The sequence below is a fragment of the Rattus rattus genome, chromosome 14, assembly GCF_011064425.1.
Source record: "Rattus rattus isolate New Zealand chromosome 14, Rrattus_CSIRO_v1, whole genome shotgun sequence".
In the NCBI taxonomy this organism is placed as follows: domain Eukaryota; kingdom Metazoa; phylum Chordata; class Mammalia; order Rodentia; family Muridae; genus Rattus; species Rattus rattus.
Window position 1 is genome coordinate 75196132 of NC_046167.1, and position 17250 is coordinate 75213381.

Here is a 17250-nt window from a genome sequence, read left to right on the forward strand (position 1 = left end):
TGGAGAATTAGAATATTTTATAAGAAAGAGAAAGCAGGTATGAAGAAGGGGGGAGAGTGGGAAGAGAAGGAAGAGGAAGGATGAGGAGGAGCAAAAGAGAAGGAGACTTCAGCAGATGAGAAGGGGGAGTGGGACAATATGGAAGATGGAGAAGGAAAGAGTGGGGTGAAGAAGAGGGGGAATGAGGAAGGTTTGCCATACTCAGCTGCAGTATTTGTGTGGCTTTACGTTGACTGGTGACTGTCATTTCTCAAGGATATGCTACTCATCTTCGAGAGAGAGAGAGAGAGAAACTGTTGGAATCTGCTGGTTTATACTACTCTTACCCCACCTCATTTGCATACTGTCCTATGACATCCTTATTGCTCAATATTTTATAGGCGATGAAGCCAAGGCTTGAAAAGAGCACATCACTGGTCTCAGGATTCTGCTTGCAAAAGTGAGACCAAAGTTTTCTGCATTTCAGACCTCATGAGTTGGGTGGTAAATTGGGTCAAAAGATAATGCAAGTGGTTCCTTGTATTGATTGGTTCATTATTTTTCCAAGGACCGTGAGATGGCTCTGCAGGTGGGAGAAGAGATTTGATTTCTCTCTGATCTCCACATGTGTGCTATAGCACTAGAACACACACACACACACACACACACACACATGCCTCAATAATAATAATAATAATAATAATAATAATAATAATAATAATAATAAATTATCATCATCATGCAACATGGTTATAAAACCAGGAGACTCTGTCAGCTGCAGTCTGAATCTGCTTATTTGGGGGAGGGGCAACATCTGGGTAGAGGATCTTGTGAACAAGATACATTTAAAAGAAGCAATTGTCACTTATGAGGCAGACAAATGCAGAGAATAATTTAGCAGCCTGAGATCCCACTTGCCTTGGGCTAGGCACACACCCCTCTTCTATCTATACACTGGCAATCTAGTACCCTCCTATGCACAGATACCTCTCTCCTAACCCTGCACCTAGCAACCAAGCACCTGCCCACTGCATGTACTGCCTGCTCCAAACAATGGAATTAAGTTTCTCTTCCCCTTGACAACCATCAAGTGTGAACAATATCTATCCAAATAGTTATATCTGAAGCTGGGCAGTAAAGAGATCACCAATCCATCCTGAACTGGCTTTGGGTGTGTGTGCAGTAAAATAAGCTGTGTTCTTCAGGGACCTTTCAGGGAGACACTCCTGTCTACCATCTTATGCCTACGTCTCATTGACCGTGCTTACAGTTAAAGTCAGATGCACTGTGGGAAGAAACTTTCACAGTAAGGAATATATGACTCAAATCTGTCAATCAAAATAGAGAAGTACCCACTGGATATTGTGGCACATGTCTTCCCCAGGAAGGGAGGGGCAGGCCAACTCTGAGTTCTAGGCTAACCAGGGAGATATAGCAAGACCCTGTCTCAAAAACAAAAACAAAAAAGCCAGTGCTGCAGGCCCTCAATCCCAGCACTTGAGAGGCAGAGACAGGAAGATCTCTATGAATTTGAGGCCAGCCTGGCCTACATAGTGAATTCCAGGCCAGCCAAAGCTATAACAGGGAGACTCCATTACCACCCCCATCCCCTCCCAAAAAGCCTCCTGGTTTTGGCTTGCACAGGAAGCAGAGGTAGGGGATCTCCGAGGAGGCCAGCTTTGCCTACTGAACAGGTTCCAGGACATCTGGAGCTACACAAAAACATACAAAGAAAAGAAAACAAAACTAAACTAAAAACTAAAAAGTGGAGAGAAGTACCCAAATTACATCTCTATAGCCAGCCCCATAAAAAATAAAATAAATTAAAATGAAGCCTGACAACCCGAATTCCATCCCTGGGACCCACATGATTGAAGGAGAGAACCAACTCTCACAAGTTGTCCCCTGACATCTACATGTGCATCATGGCCCATGCATGGTCAACTCATAGAAACACAAAATAAAGTTATTGATAAACAAATAAATAAATGGCATCAAGAGCCTGGAAACACCCAGCCCAGACCCTGACCACTGGTTATGCTTACTTGGATCAGACTATGTATTTTATTTATACTGACCTCTCACTTGCATTTTAGATAGCATCTGAGCAGTGAACCCCAGGAAACAATTCCTTCCTTATTCAGAAAGTGATTGGTTCTTCAAAGACATGGCTTCTTCATTAGAGCATGTAGACTTAGGATAACGTTCAGATACACTCACTCAAACCTCAGTCATGGGTCTGAAACCTGTTTAGGGAGGCAACAGCTGTTACTGTGGGAAGCTGAAGGAGAGACCAGGAGACAGTGGAGTCAGTAACTTAGCAAGACATCCGAAGGATATGCATTAGTCAGGGTTCTCTAGAGTCACAATTTATGGAATATCTCTCTATGTTAAGGGAATTTATTGTAATGACTTACAGTCTGTAGTCCAACTAACCCAACAATGGGCAGCTGTGAATGGGAGGTCCAAGGATCTAGTAGTTGCTCAGTCCCATGAGGGTAGGTGTTTCAGCTGGTGTTCTGTGTAAACTGGAATCCTGAAGAAGTAGGGAGGAGGAGGGGCAGGAGCAGGAGGAAGAAAAAGAGAAGGAGGAGGAAGAGGAGAAGGAAGAGGAGGAAGAGGAAGAGAAAGAGTAGGAGGGAGGAGAAGGGGAGGGGAAGGAAGAGGAAGGGGAAGAAGAGGAGGAAGGGGAGGAGGAAGGGGGAGGAGGAAGAAGAGGAGGAGAAGAAGGAGAAGAAGGAGGAGGAGGAGGGAAGAAAGAAAGGAAAGAAAGAAAGAAAGAAGGAAGGAAGAAACAGCAGCCACCTTCCTTATATATATAGGACATTATATAATGTCCTTGTAATGTCCATTATCCAGATTACCATCACACCTGGATCTAAGCTGTTCTTTATTTGGAACTTGCTCTGTCCCAGACTAGCCTTGAACTCAGTGATCTGCTTGCCTCTATCTCCTGGGATTAAAGTCATGCATCACCTTGCCTGGGCCTACGCTTTTCATAGCCACCATACCTCAAGATCTGGATCAAAAGTCTGTGTCTTCCAGCCTCAATATCTGGATCCTAGGTATGTCCTCCATTTCTGGATTGTAGTTTATTCCAGAAATAGTGAAGGTGACAACTGGTAAGACCCATCACAGCATATTTTGGTTTGAGTTTTTGAGGGAATCCTGGAATGATCCTGAATGCCTAACTACATGGTTCTAGTTAACTCCTTCTTGTGATCTCAAAAATATATAAAATATTGTATGTGTTGGGCTTTGGAATTGATGAATAAAATGAACCCCAAATTTTTAGTGCTTGAGATTGTCATTCAAGCATGGTACCTAATTAGACTTCAAAGCCTGACCTCAAATTATCTAAGGAAGGTGCAAGGCTTTTGTCTCCTAGACACACCCAGGAGGCACACGGGGAAAAATGCCCTCCTGCAGTCTGGTGGGGCTGGAAGGTTCAGCTATCAGCCCAGACTGGATAGCATACCTCCTGCATGGCTCATCTGTCTTTTCCTCCTTTGAGTGTGACATCAGATGAGCTGGCACCTGCATCAGTGGAGAGACTGGCCCAGGGGAGTCTTAAAGCTTTACTTCCTGTGGCTCCAATAGTCATTCTACTTCCCCAGGGGCCCTGGAGCTCCAAGAGTTGAATTTGCTAATGGGGGCTGGAAGAAGAGTAGACGGCAAAAGCCTTTTAAGCCCTGCTGCCCTGCCTTGAACTTAAGTTACTTCTTCACTTTAGGGAGGGGCCTGACATGTTACCAATCTACAGTACCTGCGTCCCTTAAGACAGGTTTTCTCTGTATAGCCATGGCTGGCTATCCTATAGCTCACTCTGTAGACCAGGCTAGTCTCGAACTCACCGAGATCTTCCTGCCTCAGCCTCTGGAGCTGGGATTAAAAACCCTCACCACCACTGCCCCCTTTTTTAAAAGCAAATTCCAGAGACTAGAGAGATGATTCGATAGGTAAAGTGTTTGCTGTTCAAGTGTAAGGAGCTGAGCTCAGATCTCCAGCACCCACATAAAAGCCAGACACAGGAGCAAAAGTCTGTAACTCTAGAGTTAGGTTGGGAAAAGAGGCTGAGACAAGCAGATCCCTGGACCTGCATGACTAACAAGTCTAGCCAAATTGGTGAGCTCCAGGTTCCAGGTTCAGTATGAGACCATCTCAAATTGCTGTTGTTGTTGTTGTTGTTGTTGTTGTTGGTGGTGGTGGTGGTGGTGGTGGTGGTGGTGGTGGTGGTGGTGGTGTGTGAAAAGTAACTCAAGATCTCTGGCTTCCACATGCACAAACTTGTTCACACATATCCATGTACAGGCACCTATGGGCGGGCACAAACACACACACACACACACACACACACACACACACACACACACACACATACATAAGCAAATTCTGGAGCCCTGTCCCAAGCCTACTGAACAAGAAGATCCAGGGGTAGGTTTCAACTATCTGCTTTTCCAGGAAGTTTGAGAACCATTAGACAGTAGTTACCAGAATGACAGGAGGAGCATGTGTGAAGTACTCAGAGTTGTGCCTGGAGCTTCTGTGTTGCTCAGCTGTGACACCACCTGATTCAGGGCTACCACAATAAGAATCTCCTCTAGTAATGCTTTCATTGCCATAGTGCCAGGTCCTCACAGATGGTGATGCTCTTCTCCTGAAACAACACAGGTCAGGTGTGCATGCACCTGACTGTCACAGTACAAAGATTTTCACTGTCTTTACCTATGAACCATAATGAGACACGTGGAATCGGGGGTGCGGGGGTGGGGGGAGTACAAGTCCTTGCATGAATAAGGAAATAATTTATTGAGTCTATTGTTGTGGAGAGATGCCCAAGACTGAACCAGAAACACTGCAGATAAAAATCTGGGTGAGCAATGCTTTCCTAGGCTGAGATCATGGGGTGGATGGCAGTGGAAAGAGTAAAGGTCATAGCAAAATTTGTTGTGTAGGGGGTCTCAAAACTTAAAGCACTGGGCCATCCGCTGGATGTGAGATGGATCAGTGGGTATCAGCACTTGCTATCAATCCCAGTGAACTGAGTTTAATTCTCAGAACCCACATGGTGGAAGGAGAGACCCAGCTCTTGCAGTTGTTTTCTGACTTCCATGCGTACATCACGGCTGTGTGCATATAGGTGCACGCACATGTGTAGATGCATATGCACACTTAAAGTAGTTTTTCTTTAAAGATTTTTTTCCCCAAAACGGTGGGTCAAACATTGCAAGGGGATGTTGAGGCAGAAAAGGCCTTGTAGTAAAGCACACAGGTGCAGATTTGAGACTTACATGAAACAAAGACGTGCTGGTACTATGGGAAGCTCCCTTGGGGCCTGGGAAGTGTCCTAGTTGCTATGGCTTCACTAAGAGGGAGCACAGAATGTTTGTTCTTCAGTTCTCACCAGAGAAACAGACACCGAGGCTGGGATTATGGTTTGGTAAAGTGCTTGCATAGCATGTATGAAGCCTGGATGCCTCCCACCACATAAACCAGGCATGATGGCACACACCTACCATCCCAACACTTACTGGAGAAGCATGTGGAGTTAGAAGAAAGAGGCCCTTTCAGGGAAGGAAGAGAGGGAGAGAGAAAAAGAGACGGAAAAGAGGGGACTTTTTCTTAGGCCCCTCAACCCACCTGTAACAGAATGAACATTAATTACCAAAGATATGAGATGCGAATTCCTGCAATCAGAACTTTATCTTCTGCAGCAAAGCTTGTGCAAACATAGTAAAGGATCTTGGGAGGAAGAGATTGTCCTCGGCTGACTACCTGTGTCAGCCCCCAAACGCTGTCACATGGTTCGTGGAGGACAAAGAGAAAGATAGGACCCAGAAAGAAGACAGTGTTATCACCGAGATTAGAGCGGTGCTGCTGTCAGCTGAAGAAGCAGCACGGGTCGCTGACGTCTCAGTTTCAGCCCAGTGAGGACAATTCAGACTCGTGACCTCTGTATCTGTGAGAAAGTAAATCCAGTTCTGGTCCACGCAGTGTGTGAGGAAAACAACTGCACATTGTTTCTTTCATTCTCCTTTTCTCTTATATCCCAGGCTGGCCTTGAGCTTGATGTGCAGCAGAGAATGGCACCGAGTGCCTCTTTCTGCTCCAGTTCCTGAGAGATGAGATTCCAGGCATGCACCACTATGCGGGTGATTCAGTATTCAGGCTCAGACCCAGGGCTCCAAGCATGCTGGGCAGGCACTCTACCAACTGAGCTAAATCCCCAGTCGGGATAGCGTTTATAAAGAGTAACTCTTGGCTTCGTGAATTTTAAGATTTTGGAGGGGTAGTTACATTGGGGATTGTGATATAAAGTGACATCATTGTCTGGAATATCACTGCATTCAACGTGCCCGTTCTTCCACAGCACATATACGTCAGAGAAATAGGAGTTGGGAAACGCAGCCAACTGTATTTTATCAAAGATGGAGCTAAAGCGTAGCTACATGACTAAAATGTGACTGTTCTGATTATTTTACAAAGGAAAGAAATCAAAAATAAAGAAAGGGGCAAGAAAAAGTGTTTATGGGTTAATGCAGTAGCCTGTTAATGTACTTAGAAAGGTGCTATTAGTAATGATGGTGCTCCTTTTCCTGTTTAAAACATTCTATGGGCTAGAGAGATGGCTCAGCAGGTAAGAGCACTGACTGTTCTTCCAGAGGTCCCACATTCAATTCCCAGCACCTACATGACAGCTCACAAAAGTCGGTAACTCCTGTCTCAAAGGATCTGACACCCTCCTACTGACAAATATACAACCAAAACACCAATATATGAAATAGAAACAAGCTATTTAAAAAACATTTTGTTTTAGCTATTGGTGTATGGTATTTCTAAGTACATTAACATGCTATCGGTAGTTATAGACACTCTAGTCTAAAATAATAGTGGCTTCACACCTGTATAGTATCTGTTCCCCATGTCTCCTACATTCAATATTCTTTGGCTTCAGTTTAGATTTGGGAACCATAAAAGGACCTGATGCTTTCTCCAGCGCAACCCTACCCAAATACCAAAGACAAAAGGATGCCCTCTATAGGGCATTTCTGCCTGGCCTCCTGCCAGGCTGTTGCTCAAGGCACAAAGCTTAAAATAGAGGCAGGTTTTTCCACCCAGTGCAATCTTGGGAGCCATGGCCCAAAGGCAACTGTAAAGCCCACGTGTTAAAATAACTTAGATTGCTTGTGATAGGCTGAGTAAACAAACATACAAAGAAACAACTAAGCAGCCACACAACTCTGACCCACAGAAGAAAAGAAACAATTGCCTGGGTGAATAGCTCTGAATTGGCAAGGCTTACTCAATAGCTAATGACTTCATTTTCCCCTCTCCTTCTCTCCCTGGACTAGCCAGAGAAGGCCAGAGACGTTCTCCAAACCCAAGTCACCCATAAAGATGCTCCATTTCCGGTCACTGCTCTTTCAACTTCCACTCAATCAGGGCACATCCAAATGGGTCCCTGCCCTCACCCCAAAGCGTCGCCTTCTTGTCTTTTAAGTTGTCTCCTTGTCGTAGCAAGTTCTAAGTCGGCTTCCCCACCTCACCGCCTGCTGTTCGGCCCTTATTCCCCGGTCCTTATTCCCCTCCACGAATGATTATTTTGAAACCTAATTATTGCCATCAAAAGGGAGTAAACATTTTTTTGTTTGTTTCTTTGTTTTGTTTTTTTGAGACAAAGTTTCTCTGTAGCCTTGGCTGTCCTGGAGCTCACTCTATAGACCAGGCTGGCCTTGAACTCACAGAGATCCACCTGCTTCTGCCTCCCGAATGCTGGGATTAAAGGTTTACACCACCATCACCTGGCAGCTAAAGAAAAGGTTTTTTGTTTTTTGGTTTTTTGTTTTTGTTTTGTTTTGTTTTGTTTTGTTGGTGTGAAAATGTAACTCAGTGGTCTGGCCCAAGACCATGTTCTATCAACAACAGAATTTATTCCAGCTGAGCTCGGTGGCAGATGTGCATAACTCCAGCTTCAGTCCAGAGGTTGAAGCAGGAAGATTTCGGCCTGAGGCCAAGCAGGGGGGCTACATCTAGTAAGACTGTCTCAAAATAAATAAAATAAATAGATAGCTAGATGGATGGATGAATGCATGGATGGATGGATAAGTAGATGACAGATAATTGCCTGTGTTTCTAGAAAGTTTGTCTTTTTCTCTTTGTTCTTTTTAAATAAGCACGCAAAATTTATCTCTCTTCTTCAGCTTAGTTTTTTTAACTAAACGTTTCTCACGTAGTCACAGAAAGTCCATATGCCTGTGTGTCTGTCATGAGTATGCCGTCACTTACAGGAGCCAGGAGACAGCATCATATCCCCGAAGGAGTTAAGAATTACCCAGGGCTTAGGTCCTGGGACCCAATGGTTTCCCTGGAAAAGCAGGAAGTGTTCTTAACTGCAGAACTCACCTCATTTTTGTTTAAAAAAAAAAAAAACTAGAAAAGAATAGTGGAGGAGAAAAGGAATGTTTATATTTTTCTTTTTCTTTTTCTGTAATGAATATGGCTTTTCATTGTTTTATGAAACAGGTCTCAGTATGTAGCCTTGGCTGGACCTCACTGTGTAGACTGGGCTCAAAATCATAGAGTTCTTCCTGGCTTACCCTCCAGAGTGCTGGAACTTAAGCATCTGCCACCAGACCCAATGTGAATGTGCTTTTTAAAGTTTTTCTTAAAGACACTTTTTTAAAAAAAAACTCAATTTGCAGCTAGGTGTGCTGATACACACCTTTATTATCAGCACTAGGGAGGCAGAAACAAACATATCTTTGAGTTCTGGGCCAGCCCAGGATAGCCAGGGACTCAAAAACCCCGTCTCAAAATACGACGACCACAATAAAAGCTTCATTTTGTGTACGTGTGCATTTGCCAACAGCACATGTGGAAGCCAGAGAACAACTTTTGGATCTCTTCTTTCACCATATAGATCTCTGAGATACAGCGTAGGCTTGGCTTCAGGCAACTCCTTAACACTAAGCCACCTCACCAAGCCCTGAATATGACTTTTTAAATTACTTTTAAAAAACACTTTTTTAGGGCCAGGAGGTGGTGGTGCACTGCTTTAATCCCAGCACTTGAGAGGCAAAGGCAGGCAGAGCTCTATGTGTTTTGAGGCCAACCTCATCTACACAGCAAGTTCCAGGACAGCCAAGCCTACACTGAGAAACCCTGTCTCAGAAAATATTTTAAATTTTATCATAAAAGACATGACAAATAAAAAAAATCACATACTGAAATTAACCAAACCCAAAGATTATAAATCTCAATGAACTTCTAAACAGAATAGCCAATAGTAAAAATTCTTATGTGGCTAAAAAAAAATTACACTTTTCTGAATTATTTTCCTTTAATCTTACCTAACCTGTATATTTTTTTTCTCCAAGTAATTTCTTCAAGCTAAACAACTACAGCCTTTTATTAAATATTATTCCTCTTTAGTGAGGGGAAGCTGGGAGGAGGAAAATGAAGCAGATAGCACTGAGATACCTTGTGCACAGTGGTGCATACCTTTAATCTCAGCTCTTGAGAGGCAGAGTCAGGAATATCCCTGTAATTTCAAACCCAGGCTGGTCTACATAGTGAATCCCTATAATCCTATTTTATATATATATATATATATATATATATATTCAGACAAATATATATATTTCCAGGGAATTCATGAAATTCCAGAAGAAACATTTTAAGACTGAGGAAAACAATTCATAATGCAGAGAAGAAAAAGAGCCTGCATCATTCTCAACTGCTCTTTTCTTTTCTTTTCTTTTTTTAAGCCATCATCCTACATCCCCAATCCCGCGTCCCCCGTCTGCCTCGAAAATAATTTCCACCAGACTGGAGAGAAAGTCTCCTGTGGAACAATCCATGAATAGATAAGGGAGGAAGTGCGGCGTTAGAGACCGCGTGCTGACCATGGCCTCCTCTTATTAAACTTATTTTTCTCATCTCTAGATTTTTCTAAATTCTATGGAAGCCCGTCCAGCCAGACCCTGGAGAGGTGACTCTGCCCTCGGCTCTGTTGTCTTCCACTTACATCAGCACTGTTGTGGGTTAAACAGAAACCACAGGTTATACAACTCTCCACCCTGCACATTTTAATCTACAACTTTGATACTAAAGGGAAAGTAGGGCTGAGGTGGAAATTCTGCAGCAGGCCTTTTTTCCTAAACTATTTGACAGGACCAAGGCACCACCCTGGCGCCGACCCTCCAAAGGGGAGCTCAGCCTCGCCACAGGACAGGTTACGACCCGGCGGCGTCACGCGACCGGAGTCCCGCAAGCTCCGCCCCGGAGGCAGGCACAGCCAATGACGGGGCGGGGGCGGGCCTTGCCGAGGCCGCAGCCTGAGAGCCTTTAAAGCCGGAGCCCCGCGCTGCTTTTCCAGATTCTCGGACCTCGGCGACCTCCGGGGATCCGAGTTTGCAGACTACGTGTGCGTGCGCAGCTAGCCACCTCAGGTGAGTGACCCCCTCCCCCGCCCCCCGAGGGTTTAAACGCTTTGCAAGCAAGGATAGATGGGGGAACGTAGAGCGTGGGAACCACAGCATTTGCAACCCGAACTGGGGACCCCCGGCTGGGCCAGGATCTCCAGGAGGTGTCCCTTGGCTTTCCCGAAGTGATAGGCCCTTGTTGCCGAGCCGGATCGTCATCAGGTCATGTGACTCCGGGCTGCCGGGACCCGAAGGGGCAGCGAGACCCCCTCAAGCTGATCACGGGGCCCAGGGCTCCCTGTGCCGCCATAACACTCGTGGGCGGTGGCTGCGACGGCCGAGCAGACGCCAATCCCCCGGGCGGGCCCAGCCTGGCTCCTAACCTGGATCGCCTAAGGAGGCATCGCCTTGAGGCTTCAGTTCAGTAAAGTCAGTTCGGACCGACTTGCAGCTGTGCATACCCTCTGGGTATTTCTGTATTCCCACTTGGAGTCACCTAATACTGTCAGTAAATGACCTGGACCTAGTTAAGATTCCGAGGCATACAATATCATCGGGAGACTCAAGACCACCGTGGCACTATAGTAGAGAAAAAGTGTTTATCCCAGTGCCTATGCCACTTGCCTACTAGGCAGTTTTCGTTTCAGTAGCCGAATCCAGTAACCTTCAAAGATTAATTCCTGTCTTGTTTTTCTCTACTCATGCCCACATTTGTTAGCACATGCAAAGATGCTTCAACTCCAATTAGGTGGTTTAAAATGAGCTGGTTTACTGGTGGGCTGGTGGCTTGTGGGTATAATCCCTGCACTTGAGAGATGGAGGGGCATTGTAAAAGTTTAAAGCCTGAACTACATGAGAACCTGTCCTTGAAAGAAAAGGCTTCGTGGGATCCTCATTTCCTCTTCTTTTTCCTTCCCCAGGTGTTTGAACCATGACCCCTTTACTCCTCCTGGCTGTCCTCTGCTTGGGAACAGCCTTAGCCACTCCAAAATTTGATCAAACGTTTAATGCACAGTGGCACCAGTGGAAGTCCACACACAGAAGGCTGTATGGCACGGTTTGTAGTATTTACATTGTCTAGAGAGAACGGTCTTCCTTGCCTTTGGAAGTGTTTGCTTGATTGGTTGCTTTTTGGCGTGGTCCCCCCCCCCCCCCCGAGAAACCACCTCTGCGTGTCCCTGGCAGCCCCGGAACTCGCTCTGTAGATCAGGCCGAATGTGAACTCAGTCTCCCTATCCTCCCATCCCCCATCCCACCGGCCATCATAAGTTTGTAGCTAGAGTGTAGTCTCTAAAAGCCAGGAGTAGCCGAATCGCACACCCATTGTGAGCTGAGTGGAGTACAAATACCCCTTTGTGTATTTTCTTGGAGGAGCGATGCCTTTCAGAGTGTGTGACTGTCCCTGTTCCAGCAGAGGCACTAGAGTTAGAGAGTACCATGTGTGGGTGCTGAGAATTAAACCTGAACCTTCCACACGTGGTCTTAAACACAGCCATCTCTCCAGCCCCATCTCTGCCTCCCAGATTAAAAACCTGTGCCAGCCAACCTCTGGCTCCCCCTGTATCATTAACCAAAAAAACCCGAAATATGCCAGTGCCGTGCTTGCTTCTAGAATGAGGAAGAGTGGAGGAGAGCAGTGTGGGAGAAGAACATGAGGATGATCCAGCTACACAATGGGGAGTACAGCAACGGGAAGCACGGATTTACCATGGAGATGAACGCCTTCGGTGACATGGTGAGAGGGATGTGATGGACTCTGAGAGCCCTCTCCATTTTCTTTCTACAAAGTTATCTCACCTTTTATTTATTTATTTTTTTCCTTTCCTGGAAGACCAATGAGGAATTCAGGCAGATAGTGAATGGCTATCGCCACCAGAAGCACAAGAAGGGAAGGTTATTTCAGGAACCTCTGATGCTGCAGATCCCCAAGACTGTGGACTGGAGAGAAAAGGGTTGTGTGACTCCTGTGAAGAATCAGGTATGAGAGCTGGAAGGACTCTCAAGTTCGATCCCCAGGGTCCACACTTGGAAAAGACAAGGGGAGGGAGAGAGTGCAGTGTCACTAAAGATAGTGATTCCCTCCCCCAGCAGCCATCAACTCGTAGTAGCTCTTTTGAGAGCCCCATGAGACCTTTGTTCTCTGTGCTTGGTTTATTTTGTCTGCTCCTTGGATGGTGAATGAAACAGGGTCTCACACTACTAGCCCAGCCTGGCCTCAAACCCAGAATCCTCTTGCCTTAGTCTCCCTAGTGGATTGTGGGTATGCACTGCCCCATCCAGCTTCCTGTTTACTATGTTAAAATATGCATATATCTGGGGTGGGGGAAGTGTGACACACACCTTTAATTCCATCACTTGGGAGGCAGAGGCAGGCTGATCTGAGTTCAAGGCTGTCCCTGTATGTAGGGTGATTTCTAGGCCAGCCAGGGCTACACAGAGAGACCTTGTTTGAAACAAGCAAGTATGCATATATAAAGGTTGTTGTGCTGTTTCCCTTATAAGCCTTTTTCTCTCTTCAGGGCCAGTGTGGTTCTTGCTGGGCTTTTAGCGCATCGGGTTGCCTAGAAGGACAGATGTTCCTTAAGACTGGCAAACTGATCTCACTGAGTGAACAGAACCTTGTGGACTGTTCTCACGATCAAGGCAATCAGGGCTGTAATGGAGGCCTGATGGATTTTGCTTTCCAGTACATTAAGGAAAATGGAGGTCTGGACTCAGAGGAGTCTTATCCCTATGAAGCAAAGGTAATTGGTTTGTTTCATCCCAGCTTTGTTTTTCAGAAAAGGAGAAACATTACCAGATGTGGTTTTCAGGGTTCATACTTTAGTGGGTAACTCACAGCATTCTGAGTATTGACCTCACAGCTGTGGGCTGCAAGTCACTTGTTTTGTTTCTAGAGCTTATGCTCTAAGAGGTAATCAGTTGTGATCAAGTCTCTCTCCCTTAACTTTCAAAGGACGGATCTTGTAAATACAGAGCCGAGTACGCTGTGGCTAACGACACAGGGTTTGTGGATATCCCTCAGCAAGAGAAAGCCCTCATGAAGGCTGTAGCGACGGTGGGGCCTATTTCTGTCGCCATGGATGCAAGCCATCCGTCTCTCCAGTTCTATAGTTCAGGTAATGGTCAGAGTTAGTACCTCCCTGACTTTGGTGATTTAAGTATGTTGGCAGAGGGGTGTGCCGTTGCCCTTGGGAGTCCGGAAGCATTAGATCCCCTGGAACCGGAGCAGGGGCAGTTAATTGTAAGCTATCTAATATGGGTTCTGGAACCAAACTCAGATTCCCTGGACGAGCGTTAATACACTTAACTTCCGATCCAGCTCTCCAGCACCCTCTGCTTTTCAGTGTTTTAATGCTTTGATTACTGGGGTGGGGGTGGGGTGGGGTGGGGGGTGGGGATCAGAGGACAATCTAGAGGATTGCAGGAGTCATTCCTTTCTGCTGTATGTGGTCTAGAATCAAACTCAGGCCCTGAACCTTGTTAACACGCATCTTTTTTCCCTGCTGAGCCATCTCACCACCTGAAATATCTTTTAATATTGTAAATTACTCTATAGATTCTCCAAAAGCTGAATCTGCTTCCAAAAGAATTTTTTGACTTTTTTTTTCTTTTATTGGATACTTTTTTATTTACACTTCAAATGTTCTCCCCTTTCCCAGTTTCCCCTCCAGAAACCCGCCATCTCCCCCTGCTTCTATGAGGGTGCTCACCCACCCACCCACTCCCTCCCTCCAAAAGATTTCTTATTGCTATAATTAGAGCTTTACAGAATCTGTGATTCAGTTGTAATGGAGAAGAGGGGGAGGAAGGAAGGAGGGGGAGAGAGAAGAGAGCTCATGCTTTTCTGACCATAAACTTTTTCTTTAGATTTAAGAGTAGCAGGGGTTATTGTTAGATGTGGCTAGAAAATTGATCCTATGGGCTTTAAAACAATAGAGTATTTTTTTAATTGAAAGGAGTGAGGTTGTAACTCAGTTGGTAGTGTTTCTCAGCATTCCTTTTCTTATTTTAAGATTTATTTACTTATATAAGTACACTGTCACTTTTCTTCAGACACACCAGAAGAGAGCATTGGATCCCGTTACAAATGGTTGTGGGCCACCATGTGGTTGGTGGGAATTGAATTCAGGACCTCTGGAAGAGCAGTCAGTGCTTTTAACCACTGAGCCATCCACAAGTCTGTTTCCCAGAATTCTTTAAGCCCTGGTTCGGTGCTGGCACTACGTGAACCAGACATGATATCCATTCCTATAATCCTAACTCTTGGGAGGCAGAGGCAGGAGGATCAGGAGTTCACCCCATTCTTGGCTACATAGCAAGTTGGAGAGCAGCTTGGACTACCTAAAACTCCATCTCAAATAGGATTTCACTGTGACACCTTGTCTAGCCTGGAACTCTCTATGTACACCAGGCTGGCCTTGAACTCAAAGAGAGTTCTGAGATTAAGTCATGCACCATCACACCCAGCAAAGCCACTGCTATTTTTTGACTAGTATCTTCTACACAGTTTGGGATCTGTGACAACTACCGGATTTTGAGATAGTCCCTGTTGTTGGGGATAGAATGGGCTTCTGTCCTGTGGTGACTGGAACCTCTCGTTTCACTCTGCCAGGCATCTACTATGAACCCAACTGTAGCAGCAAGGACCTCGACCATGGGGTTCTGGTGGTCGGCTATGGATTTGAAGGAACAGATTCAAATAAGAATAAATACTGGCTTGTCAAGAACAGGTAAGACTCTAAATGTTATACTTTAATAGAAAGAATTTATTTGGGGGGGGGGTAATACTTAGATGCAAGTCCACAGATGTTTAAGTTTTAAAGTCCTGTTCTCATTCAGAGTGAAGGGTTCTGTGTTTAAGATTCTAAACTAAGGTTGTCAAGGAGACTTACGTATTTGTAATGGTGGATTTCCAAACTTGGGCCCAAAATTTCAGTAAGGCTGTGTGATTTCAGCACGCTTTTTTTTTTCTCTAGTTCTCAACAAGGGATAACCAGCAGAAATTATGGCTCGTGTGCCTCCCTGAGATACCTGCATTTTGCCCTCAGATCTCAGAACCCTTTAATTTTCACAACTGAGTATCTCTCATTGAGATACAACAACAGAATGTGGAGACATACTGTTCCATTAACCTCCAAGTTCACCTCATCTTTCTCAGAGTGAGCTAAGGCTGTATGGCAGTTGGCAAAGTGCTTGCCTACAAGGCACCAAACTCTAGGTTCAATTCCCAGCACTGCATACAACCTGGCATGGTGGTGCACGTCTTTATCCCATCACTGGCCTTAGTGTCATGCTTTTAGAGAATTGGTGGCTTTAACCTTGGCTATACAAAAGCCTGTCTCAAAATAATCGAGGGGCTTGGGCAGTGACTCAGTGGGTAAGGTACTTGCCACTCAGTCATGAGGACCTGTGCATGCTTGGATTCCTAGCACTGGTGTCTACTGCAAAACACAACTGTAACCCCAGTTCTGGGCACTGGAGGGCTGTGAGCTCCAGGTTCAGTGAGCCACCCTGTGTCAAAACGAGAGTGATAGAGGAAGGTAGTAGTGTCTATCTCCTCCTACACAGTTCAAGACCCACAGGGATGAGTGCCTCTGTATATTCTGTGGGCATCTTAGAACACTCAGAGGTAAGTACGCTCCTGTTTGTAATGAACTGTTAATTCTATCATATTTCCTTGGATCTCTTTCAGCTGGGGTGAAGAATGGGGTATGGGTGGCTACATCAAAATAGCCAAAGACCGGAACAACCACTGCGGACTTGCCACCGCAGCCAGCTATCCTATCGTGAATTGATGGACAGCGATAATAAGGACTTACGGACACTACATCCGAAGGAGTTCATCTTAAAACTGACCAAACCCGTCTTTGAGTGAGACCATGGTACTTGAATCGTTCAGGATCCAAGTCACGATTTAAATTCTGTTGACATTTTTACATGGGTTAAATGTTACCACTACTTAAAACTCCTGTTATAAACAGCTTTATAATATTGGACACTTAATGCTTAATTCTGAGTCTGGAATATTTGTTTTATAAAAGTTGTATAAAACTTTCTTTACCTTTTAAAAATAAATTTTAGCTCAGTGCATGTGTGTGTGTGTATGGGTTAGGGGAACTTCCCGTGTGAAATGTGTTCACAAATGTTTGAGACTAAAGACTGATTCCAGATGTCCGGACTGATTCAGGTATCAGTGGTAGAGCTGGGGAAAGGTGACAGGTGCTCTGGATGGAGCCTTCTGATTTTACCTCAGCGTCCTGTCAGGTTAGGTATGTGTAAGTGAATCTAGCTTATGGGGTAATTGTTTTTTCTTTATTTGTGTGAGTATGTGTGTGTGGAGGTCAGAGAACAACTCATTTCGACAGTGTTGGTCCTATCGATCAAAATCAGGTTGTCAGGCTGGACCACAGGTGCCTTTTACTACTGAGGTATCTTGCCAGCACCACTGGTTTTAACTGACGTATAATTATATATGTTTATTTAGTACAATATAATGTGTTGTCATATGTGTATACTATGAAATGATCTGATAGTTCACCTCAAATATTTTATTACTTTGTTGAACTTTTCTAGCTGTTTCTAAAATACACAGTATATTATCATTGGGACCTGTCTTGTTAATGTAGCCCAGGCTGGCCTTAAGCCCATAATCTTCCTTCTCAGCCTTCTGTGGGCTAAGATAAAAAAAATCATGTAATGTTATACCCAGTCTCAAGTCTTATATCTGGCAAAACTTGACAGTCCAGAAGAACTAGAGTAAATTGTTTGACACAGTCCTCTCAACTTTCCTAATTCTGTGACCTTTCAATATAGTTCCTCCTGTTGTGACCCCAACCATAAAGCT

The 17250-nt window shown here is 44.9% G+C and overlaps 1 protein-coding gene across 1 annotated transcript; it reads left to right on the forward strand.

Moving 5' to 3' along the window:
- The first annotated feature begins 10298 nt into the window (after window positions 1-10298).
- On the forward strand, window positions 10299-17095 carry LOC116883538 (cathepsin L1). Its single transcript, XM_032884709.1, has 8 exons — window positions 10299-10430; window positions 11324-11460; window positions 12016-12138; window positions 12235-12381; window positions 12923-13147; window positions 13360-13522; window positions 15019-15136; window positions 16099-17095. The coding sequence occupies exons 2-8, from the start codon at window positions 11335-11337 to the stop codon at window positions 16199-16201; spliced, it is 1005 nt and encodes a 334-aa protein (XP_032740600.1). The 5' UTR covers window positions 10299-10430; window positions 11324-11334; the 3' UTR covers window positions 16202-17095.
- The last annotated feature ends 155 nt before the right edge of the window (window positions 17096-17250 follow it).